At 50.7% G+C, this 14,605-nt stretch overlaps 1 protein-coding gene across 1 annotated transcript; it reads left to right on the top strand.

The window, feature by feature from the left end:
• Window positions 1-6,155: 6,155 nt before the first annotated feature.
• DIRAS3 (DIRAS family GTPase 3) lies at window positions 6,156-8,262 on the top strand. Its single transcript, XM_040611293.1, has 2 exons — window positions 6,156-7,137; window positions 7,370-8,262. The coding sequence occupies exon 2, from the start codon at window positions 7,454-7,456 to the stop codon at window positions 8,048-8,050; it is 597 nt and encodes a 198-aa protein (XP_040467227.1). The 5' UTR covers window positions 6,156-7,137; window positions 7,370-7,453; the 3' UTR covers window positions 8,051-8,262.
• The last annotated feature ends 6,343 nt before the right edge of the window (window positions 8,263-14,605 follow it).

The following is a 14,605-nucleotide window of genomic DNA, read 5'->3' as shown; positions in this document are numbered from 1 at the left end:
ATTTCAAAAGAGCAAATTCATGAATTTTAAATAACTGTAAACCCACCACCACCTTCCCACACGTTTCTCTCCCCAGGTTTCTTTGCGAGGCTCTTTGTCGGCAGCTGCCCTGGCAGACCTTTGCTGCCCTCTGCTGCCTGCAGAACAGGGCTTTCAGCCAATTAAAAAAAAAAATAATAAATCCCTCGCTTCTAAAAATGGGAAATTTACTTGTGTAGGTTGTTATTACCTGGAAGGTGCTGCTCAGGACACAGTCTGTCCCAGGAGCTTTGTGCTTCTGTGCCACCAGGCAGGGACACGGTGAGAACTGGAGAGGAACGGGAGAAAAATACTGGAGAGTTTCTTTAAAAGGCTGTCGGGTGTTGCTGTGCGCAGCCAAGCCTTGTGCAGGGAAATGGGTTACAACAGACTTTTGTGGGTGAGCTGGGGACCACAATTTTTGAGGTCGGCAAATGGGTTTTGGTTGGAACAGTTTGGTTTTCCTTACTAGAGTGCCTTCTGTGTTTTCTTGGAAGTCTGGGACCAGAGGCTCCGCCTGCTTCAAGCTGGTTTGTGACTGAAGAGCAATGCAAGGAGCTGCGGCGGGTGCCGGCACAGCTCGTCTGCCGTCCCTTTGCTCCCAGGCACGCCGGTGCAAGGTGAGGTGGCAGCGGGCAGCGCTGGGCTGGGCCGCCCGCGAACAGGAACCTCAGCGTGGGGTGGCAGCGCTGCCGGAGCCCCCTTTGCTCCTTCCCCCCGGGGGGGCCGTGGCCAGCAAAGGAGCCGCAAGTCTGTGCTGTGATACCTGCCACAATGTTCTGGGACGCACTGGGGGAACTGGGCTTGTGACCCTGATGCCTGTCCCCTTTCACGAAGGGGGACATTGGATCTAGGAAAGGCTCAGGGAAGGACAAGAAAAACAACTGAAGGTCACACAGCTGTGTCTCCCCGCGCACCTGCTGGCCGCCAGCTCCAGCACAGCTTGTGGGATGGATCTGGCCTGTGTTTCCCCGCTTAGAAAGGGAAGAAGCTTAGAAAGAAGAAGAAGGTGACTAGGTGAGTTTGAGTGTCCCAGCAGCAATCTGAGGCTGTCCCCTGGTCTGATGGTGCTGTCAGCCCTGGCTGGGGACAGGGAGGTGCTGCCCTTTCCTCCTTGTCCGTTTTAAACCCACTCCCAGCAGTCCCCAGGCAATTAGTGTCTTGTGGGACACAGAAACCGGTCCCCTCTCCCAGCGCAAATCCCGTAGCCCAAGGCTATTGTGTGGGATCTCATTATGATGAAAATAAAGGATTGGCTGTACTGCTGGGGAGAGAATTGCAGGAGACTGAACTGTAGGAGATGGGGTGTGCAGAGCTGGGGACTGCTGCTCACGTCTGCTCTGGTCCGTGTTACAAATGACTGTTGCTCCTGCTCTCAAAGATGAGACAAAGTCAGTGCATTTTTATTGGGGTAAAATAAACAATAAGCAGCAGCAGATTTATTTTTAGAAGGATTTTGCTCTGTGGCTGGCACACAGACACATCATGGGTCTGCTTTCCTGCTTAGCACCTGACGCTACACTGTACAGGAGCCGATGGCTCTTTGAGTTTTTTCCTTGTCAGAGGCTATTATAGGAAATCAGTACAAACTTCAGGCTTTAGATCTAGAGCTCTAAATAAAAAATGAGATCTCATCATGGCTATAATCATTGGCACCTTCTGCCTTTCTCTCTCTGACACCTAAGGAGGTAAGTCCAGAGCTGGTGCTGCATAGGGCAAGCCTTCCCCGAGCAGGGGCAGAGGCTCAGCCACCTCCAGCTGCCCACGCCGCTCCAGCGGCGCCCGCTCTGCCTCCCCCCAACCCCAGCTGCGACAGCATCTGCTCCAGGCCCTCCATTTGCTGCCATTGCCCCAGCACATGTTGCTGAGGCATTTCCATGAATTCCCCTCTCGGGTGCTGCCGGAGGAGCTTGCCTTGCTGCCGTTAATTTTGATTACTGGGCTGAGATAAGCTAATACAATTAGTCCCTTCCACAGCATCCAGCCCTCTTCCAGGAGCCCCTCTGAAGGTCGTTGGGGGGTGACTGCTCCCCAGACCTCCTCTGCAGCTGCCACCCAGGCAGGCGTTGCTCCCCACTCCGCCGCTGGTGCTCCCCGCTCACTCGCAGGCAGGCTGCAGGTCAGGTGTTTGTTTCTGACTCAGGTGAGTGGACATGCGATGGCTCCATGCAGTGAATTCCTTGCCGAGATGGTTTAAATATTGTCCTGTCCTTTGGCTGTTTCATTATCTCGAGTCAAGGAATGTTTATATCCGTTATAATAGCAGGCATTTTGTTTTCTTCTATTTTTTCTATCCTTGTTTTGTTGTGCTTAAAGCCCTTGAGAGTTTTCAGAGGAAAGGCACTCTTCCAGGTACAGTCAAGGCTCACTCATGAGATGGATTTTCTGTCTCAAAAATAGATAAGCGGCTCTGGAACATTTTCTAATAAATATTTTACAGGCTGAACTACACTCCCAAGTATCAGCATTACTGGGAAACATCCTTTCTGATAAGCAATATGCACCAGTGACACACATCCTCTGGTTTAATAATAATTTATGTAATTCCAGAGAAAAACCCTATTCCTGCCTTCAGCTGCTGTCTCGTACCCCTACACAGGAATCTGTGACATTCAAAGCAGTATTAGGAGCATGGCTATACTGGCCGTGATTATCAAGCTCTGCATCCCACAAGAAAAGGAAAGCCTCAGTGGGCTCCAGAGGTGGGCCTGGGTTAACAGCTGGACTTGATGATCTTAAAGGTCTTTTCCAACCTAAATGATTCTACAATAAAAGCAGTGGAAATGGAGCACAGTGAAGACAAAGCAGGACAGGTGCCTGTTCCTGAGCCTTGGGGTGCTGTGCTCCCTGCTGGACCCCAGGTCAGCCCCCAGCAAGACCCTGAGGGCCTTTTGGAGCTGTTAGTGCCGGGCCATGCCCCAGTGGTACCCAAAAGTTGGACATTTTAACTTCAGGAGGTCAGAACTGGGGTTCACAGCACTTCCTCTGTAGTGGTACGGGAAGTAAAATACGTGGGTTGCTAATCTGGAGTTGCCCCAGCCGCCCGTGGTCTGGCACAATTCCAGCCTGGCTGCTGCTGTGGTCTGGGCAAGGACGGGCTGCATGGGAGGCCACATGGAGCTGAGGGCTGTCAAACTCTAAATGAAGCCTGTTTCTGGGGTGCCCTGTCTGTGCTCGGGAACAGGCACCCCTCACTCACCCTCCCTGCTGTGAGCAAGTGCAAGGGAGACCGTGGTGGGGGCTGTACGTGCGAGCCTGCGGCAAGGCCACCCCTCCATCCCAAAAGCAGTGACCTGCGTGATTTCAGCTGTGTAGCTCCAGGATGAAGTTCAAAGCAGACCCTGCAGTCTCCTCTCCAAAGGGATCCGATGGAAGTTTGGTGGGGTGTCCCACCTGCTTGGTCAGCAATGGGAAAGGGGGATTTGCTACCCTCAACATGGATAGAAAAGCTGCGAGAAGCACTGCCTGGGCTTGGTGACGCAGGAAGGTACGTCCTTGTGCAATGCCCAAGTGACTGTATAACAGTAATTATATCTGGCAAAGTCACTACAGAAAAAGGATCTGATTATCTTCACCCACCCTTCTGCGGGTCCCCACTGCTCTCCTGCACCAGCTCACAGCTCCGGGAATTCCCGGGCAGTTTTCCAGGGCAGAAGGAGGAGGCAAAGCAGCACAAGGTGTCTCGTCCCCGATTCCTCTGTGCTCTGCTTCCCGGAGGGGCTCTTGCAAACAGCTGATTTCCATTTAAAATTTCCTTTTAGAATTTCTCCTTGTTGTCAGCTGTTGTCTGCTCCATCCCAAGCAAACCCTGGCCAACAGGGGCATTCAGCTAGTGTCTCGTGGCCGTGTCCCTCCTGCGCTGGTCTGTCCCACCCAAGACAGAGGTACTGCACAGGACATGTCTCTCCCCTTTCCACTCCTTCTCCCAGGATGCAGGAGACCTTCCCACTCTTTTGCCTCTGCTATGTTGACTCACGGCTCCTTTCCTACTGTTCTTACTGCAGGAAAGACGCAAATCCTTCCCCGAACACAGAAGCCTGTTGGTTTTTTATGTTGCCTTACTTGCCAAACAAATACTTCTTTGAAAGAGCTGCCCTGTGGCTCGTGCTGGTCTGGCTCAGCTCTGTACCCAGCTAGGTACAGCCCTTGGCTGCACAACGTGGGCGACACTCGGCTGCCCAGCTGGGCTCTGTGGCTGAGAGGGACCTGCCAAAAAGAGCAAGACCCCAGGCTGAACCACCTAATTGGGTTCAGAAGGACAGTGGCTGAGGGATGGTAATCCACCCAAAACCTCGGAAGACTTGGAAAATATCTGAAAATGGGGTGTCTGCCTTTGAGCAAACGTGGCTAGCTGAGATAGCGAATCAGCTACTAATTACTGGTTAGCATTTCATTGTGGCTAATAAGTACCTCATAAACACCAGAAATTATGTTTTTATAAATCGGCTGTGGAAATCCCCATTAATCAGAATCGTTTAGGTTGGAAAAGAGCCTTAAGATCATCAAGTCTAACCGTTAACCCAGGCCTGACAAGGCCACCGCTAACCCATGTCCCTAAGCACCACAGCCAGAAGCTTCCACACTCATCCCAGCCTGCAAGCAGCAGCATCGCCCTTCTGTGACTGGGATGTAATTATGGCTTTTGAAACCATGGGTTATTAAGCACTGCATGTTGGGATAAGCAATAATTTCTTTGCAAGTTTCACCTGTGACAGTCACCGCTGGTCTACACAGGAGGAGCAGGGAACTGGAGCTGGCAAACTTGCTGTCCCAGATAAGCCACCAAAGAGCCAGGCAGAAACATGCGTACTTGGGGTGCACAGGAGGCAGGGCAGGTGGTCTGCAAGAGAAGCTGGGGAGAACCACATCCCTGTAGAGTTTCAGAAGTATTTTAGAGCTGTTATTCCCCAAACCAGGCCCTGCAGCCCACAGAATCAGGGCAAACCATCTTTAACCATGTTTTCACTTACACCATCTGTGCGAGGGACGGAGCTCTGGACTGTCCCGTCCTGAGGTCAGCAGCACAGGGAGGCCCTCAGGCAGCTGTACCAGCTGCTCTGGCTGCAGTTTGTATTGCTGCAGTTTAATAACAATAAAAAAAGTAAAGCTTTGCAAAAGGGTTTCTTAAACACCCCTGTCTTGGCCAGCACAAGAGTTACCGAAGACAGATCCTGGAGACACCCCTTGGCCAAGGGTAATACTCAGTTTTGAAGCCTCCCCGTTGGAGCCGAGCTCTTCACATGGACATTTGTCCCCCTTGCTCTCTTCCTGCTTAATGTTGTGGCCTCGGAGCGCCACAAATGCCCTTTGTCACATGTTAAAATTGGAGTATTCCTCAGCTCCCAGCCCAAGCATGCTGCTGGGGACCCCTCTGCCCCAGGCAGCTCTGCTCCACGCCGGCTGCCACAGGGCCCCCTTTTTCGTTTACAGACTTCCAGGGGGAAAGCTCTGGTCCAAGCCCAAGGTCAGTCTCAGAAAAAGAACACCCCATTCTGGAGAAAATAAGAGATTTTTCATCCAAGCAACGCAACACCCCCTTCCCGGCCACAGTTGGACACAGGGACGATTTTAATTGTCACGGTGGGAGATGCTGCTGTTTGTACAATCTGGCTGTCTTCAGGGAATCGGGGCTGAACAAACTGCATCCATCAACCCCAGCGTGAACCCTCTGCTCCACAGCTGGCGTCCTCCGGCCCCGGCGCTCTGCAGGCAGCAGCCAGGGCTGAGCGGACCCCCCCAGCACGCCCAGCGAAGGCAACCAGCCCCCGCGGCGGCCGCCATGGCCAGCTGGCCAAGATGGCCCTCTGAGGGCCGGGAATGGCCCCTGGGGGGGAGGCCGGAGCGGCCCCGCGCTGGGTGAAGACGGGCAGCTCTGGAGAAGCAGGCTGGGGGTCTGCCCGCGGCCTGGCCCCTGGCTGGAGCCCGCCTGGGCACGGCTGCCCGCAGCCCGGCGAGCGCCCCTCCCGCGCTCCCGCCATGGGGCCGGCAGCCATTTTGGAGCGTGAGGGAGGGCAGCGCCTCGGGGGGGCTACAGCCGGGATAGGGGCGGCGGGGCCGGGGAGGGCGGCGGGGCCGGGGAGGGCGGCGGGGCCGGGGAGGGCGCTGCGCTCGGCCGCTCCCGCCGCTGGGCCATGGGCGGCAGGCGAGCGGCCCCCTCTCCCGCCCAGCATGGCGGCGGCCGGGGCGGAGCGGGGCTGAGGGCGGTGGGAGCGGCTCCCTCGGTCCCGGCTCCCGCGGCAGAGTGGCGGTGCAGCAGCCGGGAGGTGGGCGCCTTCTCCTGCCAGGCACCGGGCTCTCCGCGCCGCTGAGCCGGCCCGCCGTCGGAGGGGGTGCGTGGGGAGAGGGCGCCTGGGGAAATCCCCCGTGAATGCGGGGAAATACCCTGAAGCCTCTTGTTTCGTTTGCCAGCGTGAGGGGGCAAATCAAAGCAGCGGACCGTAGCGCCCTCAGCCCGAAAGATGTGGTGGCTTCTCGGGGGGAAGGGCTGCGGGAGTACCTCAGGTCAGCCCTGCCGCATGTAATGGCAGCGCGGGTGGAAAGCTGACTCGTATTTTAAGTGTTGAAATAAAATCAGCCTTAGATATGAGCCGTGGAGCAAGCCGGGGGGGGGGGGGGGGGGGGGGGGCGGCAGCGCCTGGGCTCTGCGGTGCGGGGGGCTGAGGGAGGCGTGATGGAGGGAGACACTCACTTGTGTTTCTGCGTGGAATTGAGAGGGGTGGAGCACATCCCGTCTGCAACAGCTTTAACCACCACATTCGGCTTGTTGTGTCGATTATTATTTTTATTTTTTTGACGGGGGTCGAGGGGAAGGCTAGGTTTACGGTGCCCTTTTAAGGCCCGGGGGTCCCGCTGCGGTACCCGCCAGCCATCGCCAGGGACGCCGCAGCGCCCGCCGCCCCCAGCCCGGCAGCGCCGGCATCCCCGGGGCCCGCCCGGGCGGGTGGATGGAACGTAGAATAAAAACGGAGAGAAAACCAGCAGCGCGGGGCCGCAGCGTGGCCGCGGGTGCCGAGCGGGAGCGGGGCTCTCCCCGCAGCCCCGCAACCGAGCTGAGGCTCCCCCGCCGCCGGCAGGCGATTTTAGACTGGTTTGGCTGGACGCTGGAGCTGATGGCTACAGGTGAATTCGTTTTCACTTGTCATAACGTTAAGTGTGCGTGGGATGTATGCCGAGGAGGGGGGTGGGTGGGGGTGGTAGTGGTTTATTTCTCTGTAACGCAAGAAAAAAGGGTGGGAGGGGAGCGACTTAATTGCTTATTTCAGTAACGCACGGTAAAATTACCGAGATGGTGTGAACGTTTCCTTTCTTGTTCCTCTCTCCCTGTTGTCCCCTCCCTTTCCCTTCTCTGCAGGCCACCTCTGTGTAGGGGTGTGTAAAGTTGAAGAACTCGGGCTTTTTCAGTTAAAATCTTCACTCGTATCGCAGCGCAGCAAACATGCCTGAACAAAGCAATGATTACAGGGTGGTTGTGTTTGGAGCAGCGGGGGTTGGCAAAAGCTCCTTGGTCCTTCGTTTTGTAAGGGGAACTTTCAGGGAAACCTATATCCCCACAATCGAAGATACGTACCGGCAGGTAATCAGCTGTGACAAGAGCATCTGCACCCTTCAGATTACAGACACCACAGGAAGCCATCAGTTCCCTGCTATGCAGCGGCTGTCTATATCCAAAGGGCATGCTTTCATCTTGGTGTACTCCGTCACCAGCAGGCAGTCCATGGAAGATCTTCAGCCCATCTTTGAACAGATTTGTCACATTAAAGGGGACATCCAAAAAATCCCCATAATGTTGGTGGGTAACAAAAGTGATGAGACCCAGAGGGAGCTGGATGCTAGCGAGGGGCAAGCGTTAGCCAGCAAGTGGAAGTGCTCCTTCATGGAGACGTCAGCCAAAATGAACTACAACGTGCAGGAGCTCTTCCAGGAGCTCTTGAATCTGGAGAAGAGGAGAACTGTCAGTCTCCAGGTGGACGGAAAGAAGTCCAAGCAGCAGAAAAAGAAAGATAAACTGCAAGGCAAGTGCTCTGTTATGTGATTGACTTTGACTGGACTTGCACCACTGCATGGTGTAATCAGAGCATGGACTCCCACAGAAAATAGTTTCTGATGGAGTTTTCAGACAAATCCATGCCTTACAGAGCTATTGCTTTTTGCTAACATCTCAGCTGGATTATTTTATGGGTTGGTTTTAAAGAGGATGGCTTTCTGCATGTTTGTTTTTTAAAAACAATAAATGTTCAGTGTTAGTTATGACATGTGGCTAGAAGTTTTTAATGCAAGAAGTTTACAGAAGAGAAGAATGTCGGTCAGAAACAAACATTTCTATTTCAGTGAGTACATGCTAGTTCTTAAGTATTTCCAGTCTATTAGCTCAAAAGAAATCATAGTATCTATAATATGTAGACTTCAAAAATTGTTTTCAGAAATCTGTTGACCAGAGCAAATCTTTATCAAAGCTGGGCATTTGCACTGCAAATGAACATGTGTGTAGCTCCAGATGCTTGCGGTTTTGGCAGACTGGTTTGCCTACCAAAGATGCAGTTTTTCCATGGTAGAAGTTTTCCTGTGTGCTATGCAGTTCCTCAGACTTTTGCAGTTCCGTGAGCAATTACAGCTATACCTGCATATGATGAGGCTGTTTGCTTTGTTATCCCCTTTACTCTGACTTGCCCTGTTCACTGAGGCAGGAGGTTCCATGTGCTCTGGCTCCAAGTTCAGGGTTGATTCTCAGCATCCTTAAGCAAGAGCTGCCTCCTTCATGAAGGTAATCGGGTTGTTTTAAGTACCAGTTGATGGGGTAGCTGGTTGTCTTTGCAATTCACCTTTTTCAGTTGTCAGTCTGGTTTTGCACGTAGCTGAAGCTCCATTTGCAGTCTTCCTGGAGTTCTCTTAGGTGTTATTTTCCCTCCTCTCTTACTTCATCCGTGTTACTTGGGTTTTAGTTGAGACATGACAAATTGATTCAGGTAACGCTGCTTCGGTAAGGAACATCTACTCTCAGAAGCTGCATGTTAAAAGCAAACTTCTCTCTGATGGTAAGTGTCTGCTAAAAGTCTCCAAAATTAAAGGACTAGAGGTATGGGCTTAGTCTATCTTGTCTCCCTCCCCCTGCTGGGTTTTGCTTGGGTTTGGGGTTTTTTTTTGCTATTGTTAACTAGAGACAAGCATGATAAACCTCATCTGCAGTGTGTTGTTGAGAAAGATTTCAGGAAAGTGCGAGTATTCACTATCAGCCTGTGCCATAGATCTCCTGTTTTGTGTGTTAGTCCAAGCAGAAGACTGTAAGGACTTCAGTATCACACTGCAGATTTGATTTTTACACAACAGGGTAGTTTTGACGCAAGAGACATCGGGGAAAGGAATTGCTTCTTTTTATAGCACTTTTCTAATGAAATAATGTTATTGTTGAACAACACGCGGAACGGGAGATGCTGGAAGGTTCGTACCCCTTCTTAGTTTGAAAGCATTAGTGTCTATTAATGCCTGCTGGGTTTCTGTGTAAGATGCTAGAGGAATGCTAGAGATGCTGTCAGCTGTTATTTGTTCACGTGTTGCAGACCCATGCACAAAGCCAAGAAGTTTGTATCCATGTTAGTATCTCACATATTTGAACAACGGAGAGTCGGTGCTGGCTCCTGATCGCTCCATTGTCTCCTGTGTGTTTCCATGAGTGGCTTTTCTAGTCTCCTCAGGCCGTTCCTGCACAAACCCAGGGGTCAGTTAGCTCCGCGTGTGCCAGGGGAGCTTGCCCCAGTTACAGCTGGAGCCCTCGCGCCGTTTGATTCAGCAGAAAACCTTTTAATTCATGATAATTTAAGAAACCCAAGCAAGTTATGCATGAGCGTTTGGTGCTGACACACTACGTTTACTTGCCAAAATAAAGTGCTGATTTGCTAAGTTGATACAAAGGCTCTACACCTGATTTTTCTTACTGGAGATGATACCCCACAAGCTTCCAGTGGTGGTGCTGGTGCAGCCCTCTGTGCTGGTGCTGTGTGTCACCTTCACTTGCGTTGCAGTCAGGGGTGGGTCAAGTAGAAGCAGCTGTAATGGCTTTGCTTGAAAATAACTCTTGCTTTTTCCTCTTTAACTCTGGGCCTGGATTTTGATCGTCTGTTCTTTGTTTCTAAGCCCTTACGCAATGCTTCTCTGTGGGTCGTTTTTAGCATCTGGCAATTACTATTGCAAAGACTATTTCAGTTCCATTCCAGCCTTTGAAACCCCTGTAAGACATTTTATATTTAAGCTTTTTCAAAATGTCATGGGGCCTAATAATGTCTCTACAACTCCCACTGCCTTCATGGAGATGCCTGTGCAACGGCAGAGCAGCGTGTCTCTGCAATTATTCACACAGCCGAAATGTTCTGTGATGTGTCATTATCACTGTGGTGTTTTCCCTGTACACGGTACGGAGATCACGGGAGGACTGGGGTCCGGCAGAGCACAAGAAACAACTTAACATGAACAAAACGGGCTCAGTCCCGCTTGCCCCTGGGGGAATCGCTGGCAGATCCCCCTCAGCTGCCTTTGGTGGCTGCGAGGGGAGTCCCACAGGGCTGCGTGGGCCATGCAGGTGCTGGGGTGCTCCTGGTGATGCAGGATGGTGCCTGGTGGCATCGGCACCCCAAGTCCAGCCTAGGAACCAGAGCAGACTGGGAACAAGTGATGCCTGGTGCGGCTGCCTTTTGTGCCGTGTAAATAATCTATGGTTTGGTGTGCTAGATCAATTGTATTGTAAATTAAAACTGTATTAATAAATAAATTGTGTAATTGTATTTGTTTCCATGTAAACCAAACTAGTCTGATTTTTGTGTGTGTGATTTATCATTCTTGGTAAGAAGGGACGTTTATTTGAATTGAACTGACGCTTGTCAGGATGTTGGCTATTAGAATTTCCATACAAATCTAAATTACAGGGCACAGTCTTCCAGGGAGCTATGTCGAGAATGACTGTAGTTAGTAACAGAGTGAAAAAGACCGTACTGCTTGGGGACGCTCATTAATCGCGCTACGAAACTGCGGCCGTGTTCCACTTGCAAGTGATGGTTACTTCATAAAGCTTGTATTCGGATCTGCGTCCTCGTAAGGCGGATCTGGTGGGTTTGTGTGTGCTGGGACAGGTGGTGACACCATTCCTCTTGTGCTGGCATAACCAGTGCTCCTGGGCTAACGTTCTGGAGCGGTGGCGTACTGTAGAATTAACGGCCCTTGGACTAACTGGAGAATAGCTGAAGACCTGCCATTTTTAGGGACTCGCAGGTAAGTTTTTGCTAAAACCATACTTGGAAGTCATGCCTCTTGCAGGGAGCATTTGGGGAGTTCACTACACGCATGCTCAAGTGTATTTCTCATGTAGGAGCACTTTGCTGAATTAAAGGAATAATGATTTTTCTTCAAGGGTTAAAGAGTTCTGTAGCGTAAGCAGTATGTGTTGGAAGTAAATGATTTAGCCATTTTTTTAATAAGTGCAGTTTAAAAAAATGAACAGATCTGGGGCTTTTTGTATTTTTTTGTGTTTTAAAAAAAACCCAAAAAAACCCCAAAAACCAAAACAAAAAAAACAACCCAAAACAAGGCAGGAGATATTCTCATGAAAGATATTCCGGTAAAATCATTTGTCTGAAGTAAACAAGCAGTTCTGATGTCTGATAGAGCTAGCTCTTGTATTGTATTACAGGCTTTGTCCTCAACTGCTGTTTGCCAACGGCATGCTTTTTCGTCAGGCAGCAACAACATGTTTTTTGTGGAGCTATTTATGCGTCCGTAAACTCTTCAGCTTGGAGACATGCCTTGACACACTGCTCATATCTGGCAAGCAGAATGGTAAAACTCGCAATTTCTCAAGTTCATTGTTTTTCTCTTTTTTTGGGGGCAGTGGGGTTTTTTGTTTGTTTTCCCGTGATTTAATCAAGCTTCATTCAGGCCCAGAACTCTCTGTTTTTCTGAAATGTTCTTCACAAGTTCAGATGTGGTGAGCAAGGTCATGGAAGATGTTGATACAACTTGTTGAGCTGCTGTTAATGCCTCCATAACATCTTTCCAGGGTCACGAGGTGAACACAGTTGACTAAAACTTCTCTGGGCAACATCCTGGGTGAATCATGAGACCTGTCAGTAGCCTGGGCAGCTGAATGAGGGCTGAGGCATTTCAGGCAGAGTCACTTACTGCATTTACTCGCGACCCCCTCTCTCAGGACTTAACGAGGACTAGCAATTCCTGGCTTTGACCAGCTAGGTATGTATTTCCAGAAATAATTTAACCCTGTCTTTCAGTTCTTCCACCAAGCAGCTGCTTTAATTTGGAAGCAACACAAACCGAGTTGAGCATTAACATGAGTTTTCCTTAGATCTGTGTTTCAGGATCTCGAGCTTGCTTTAAAGCTTGGCTCGAGTTTTGCTCATAAAGATCACTTCCTTGCTTTCTACTGCTGTAGAGCTCTTAAATAATTTTCATAAACAGCATTGCAGTGTGTTTCCGGGAACTTGTTAAGCAATACTGGGACTAGGAGGTGTTAAATCATAAGTGTTTTATTAGACAAAGATAATAGCACTGCAGGCCTTCTGTTTCTTTCCTGGAGGAAAAATATTATAGCACCTCTCATTTTAAAGCTGTTCCAAGGTTTCCGCTCTGCAATCCAGAAATCCAGACATTTCTCAATTAGTAATATTTATTATTTCCATGCAACACTTCTCGACTGGCTTGAGGCAGCTTCCTTCCCGAGTCTGGCCAACAAATCAGCCTCAAGAGAAAACAGCAGGGAGGAGGATCACGAACAGCTCTTCTGTGACTTGCAAGAGAAAAATGTGAGCAGTAGCTGGAGTGTCCACCCACACATGTATTTTAAAAACAAGCAGACAGAATATCGCTGTATTCTAATTCGTCTTCCCAGAGCAAAGCAGGCACCTGAGTAATGCGACAGCCCTGAATAATAAGCAATATTCACTTTATATGCATGGTCCATAGCTGCAAGGTACTCGGCACACTCCAGAAGAGTAAAAGCACATCTTAATCATCATCTTCCACCTTCTACAGTTTGTGGTGTAAATTAAGTACGTGAAAGCATCTAAGAGCTCATGAAAATGCTAAAGATGGCTTAAAACTAATTGCAGCGCAGCAGTCTCCTGGTTAATGGCTATTGCTGCATGCTAGGCTAGTGCTGCTACCCCCAGTGATTCCCTTCCTCCCCCCGCCTTTGAACGTATATCTAGTAATGCAAAGGGACAGGGGGAGCTGAGGAGGGAGGGAACGATGGCTTTCCTCTTGTGCGAGGTCACCGTATCCCTCATGGCAGAGCCTCACCTCGCTGGCACGGCAGGCACGGGGTCTGCTTCACCTGGCCCGATTGCTGCCGTTGGTTCTTTGCAGATTTCCAGCAAGTCTGAAAATCAGAGGAGGAAGGAATGGGGCAAATTGCCTGGCTTAGCGCACAGCCGGAGCCTTCCAACCCAACCATCCCTAACTGCTCCTGCAGCTCTCCTGTTGCCCCCCACCCTGGCTGGGTGGATCAGATGGGTGTGTGGGGAGCACCGTGGGCCATCGCTTCTTGGCAGCCGGTGCTGAGAACTTGCTCCTTGACCTGAGGAGACGGCAAATATGATTTGCTGCAAGACAGCTGCTCTGTGAACCCTCCCATGAGCTCTTCTGACAAGGATAAATGGTATGAGGTGATGGGGTCTCTTCCCGCTCCAGCAGGACACTGAGACCTGGGAGCAGCAGCTGGCATATGACAGGCATCCTCAACAGTGCTCCCAGGGCCACGTGTCCACAGAGACTCAGCTCCTGGATTTTATCAAGCTATTTGGGGTCAATTCTCTATTTATATTTATTTAGCTCTGGCACATGCAGTGATCTGTATCTGTCGGAGACTGACTCCTACTTAGCTCCAGTGAAAATTAAGCACTTGGGCAAGTGCTGGCAAAGAATTGGAAGCTGAAAGCAACAAAGACTTACTTCTCCTTGTGCACAGCGTTCCCCAAGTAGTGCTGAAGTGACTTGGGTGCTCAGTCCCTTTGGCTCTGGGAGTCCAAGTGAATAAGGCACTGCGCAGCCTGCATAGTTTGCTAGTGTAGCACTCATACCATCCCCAACGTGCAGAATTAATTCAGCCTGCTCTTCTAGGCTGCTCCCCTCGACCAAACGGCCAGGCAGGGCTGCAGCTTTTCTGTCTGAGCTACTTAGGATGTGGGTCTAGACAAATCAGTGAGCGAAAACCTGATCCTCCAAGAGCCGCTGTAAGCAGAGGTAACCTCATTGCTGCCGTGAGTAAATACAGTGATAACTCCAGAGCAAAGTACATGTGTGCTCCTGGTTGGAAACAGTCTTTTACTGAGAGGTGTTGGATCTATCTTTAATGACTGCAATTTAAAACATTTTACTGATAACAATATACTATTAACACACCTGTGATGAGACCCCTGCCCCTCACCAGCTGAGCTGATGATGTCTCCTCCAGGAGAGGGAGATGGTTTTCCTGCACCTGTGAATGCTGCCCCACCGCTAAAACCTCTGGGCAGCACAGGAGTAAAAGCCTCACGTCTCAAGTGGCCGCAAGAGTCTTGTTGTTTCACCTCTGTTCTTTTTGAAAGGGCAC

The sequence above is a fragment of the Falco naumanni genome, chromosome 11 (assembly GCF_017639655.2).
Source record: "Falco naumanni isolate bFalNau1 chromosome 11, bFalNau1.pat, whole genome shotgun sequence".
Classification (NCBI taxonomy): Eukaryota; Metazoa; Chordata; class Aves; order Falconiformes; family Falconidae; genus Falco; species Falco naumanni.
Note: the sequence above shows the minus strand (reverse complement) of the source record. Positions and strands in the feature narration are given on the sequence as shown.

Coding starts and splice junctions, on each gene's coding strand:
- DIRAS3 (XM_040611293.1), top strand. CDS start 7,454: ATGCCTGAACAAAGCAATGATTACAGGGTGGTTGTGTTTGGAGCAGCG.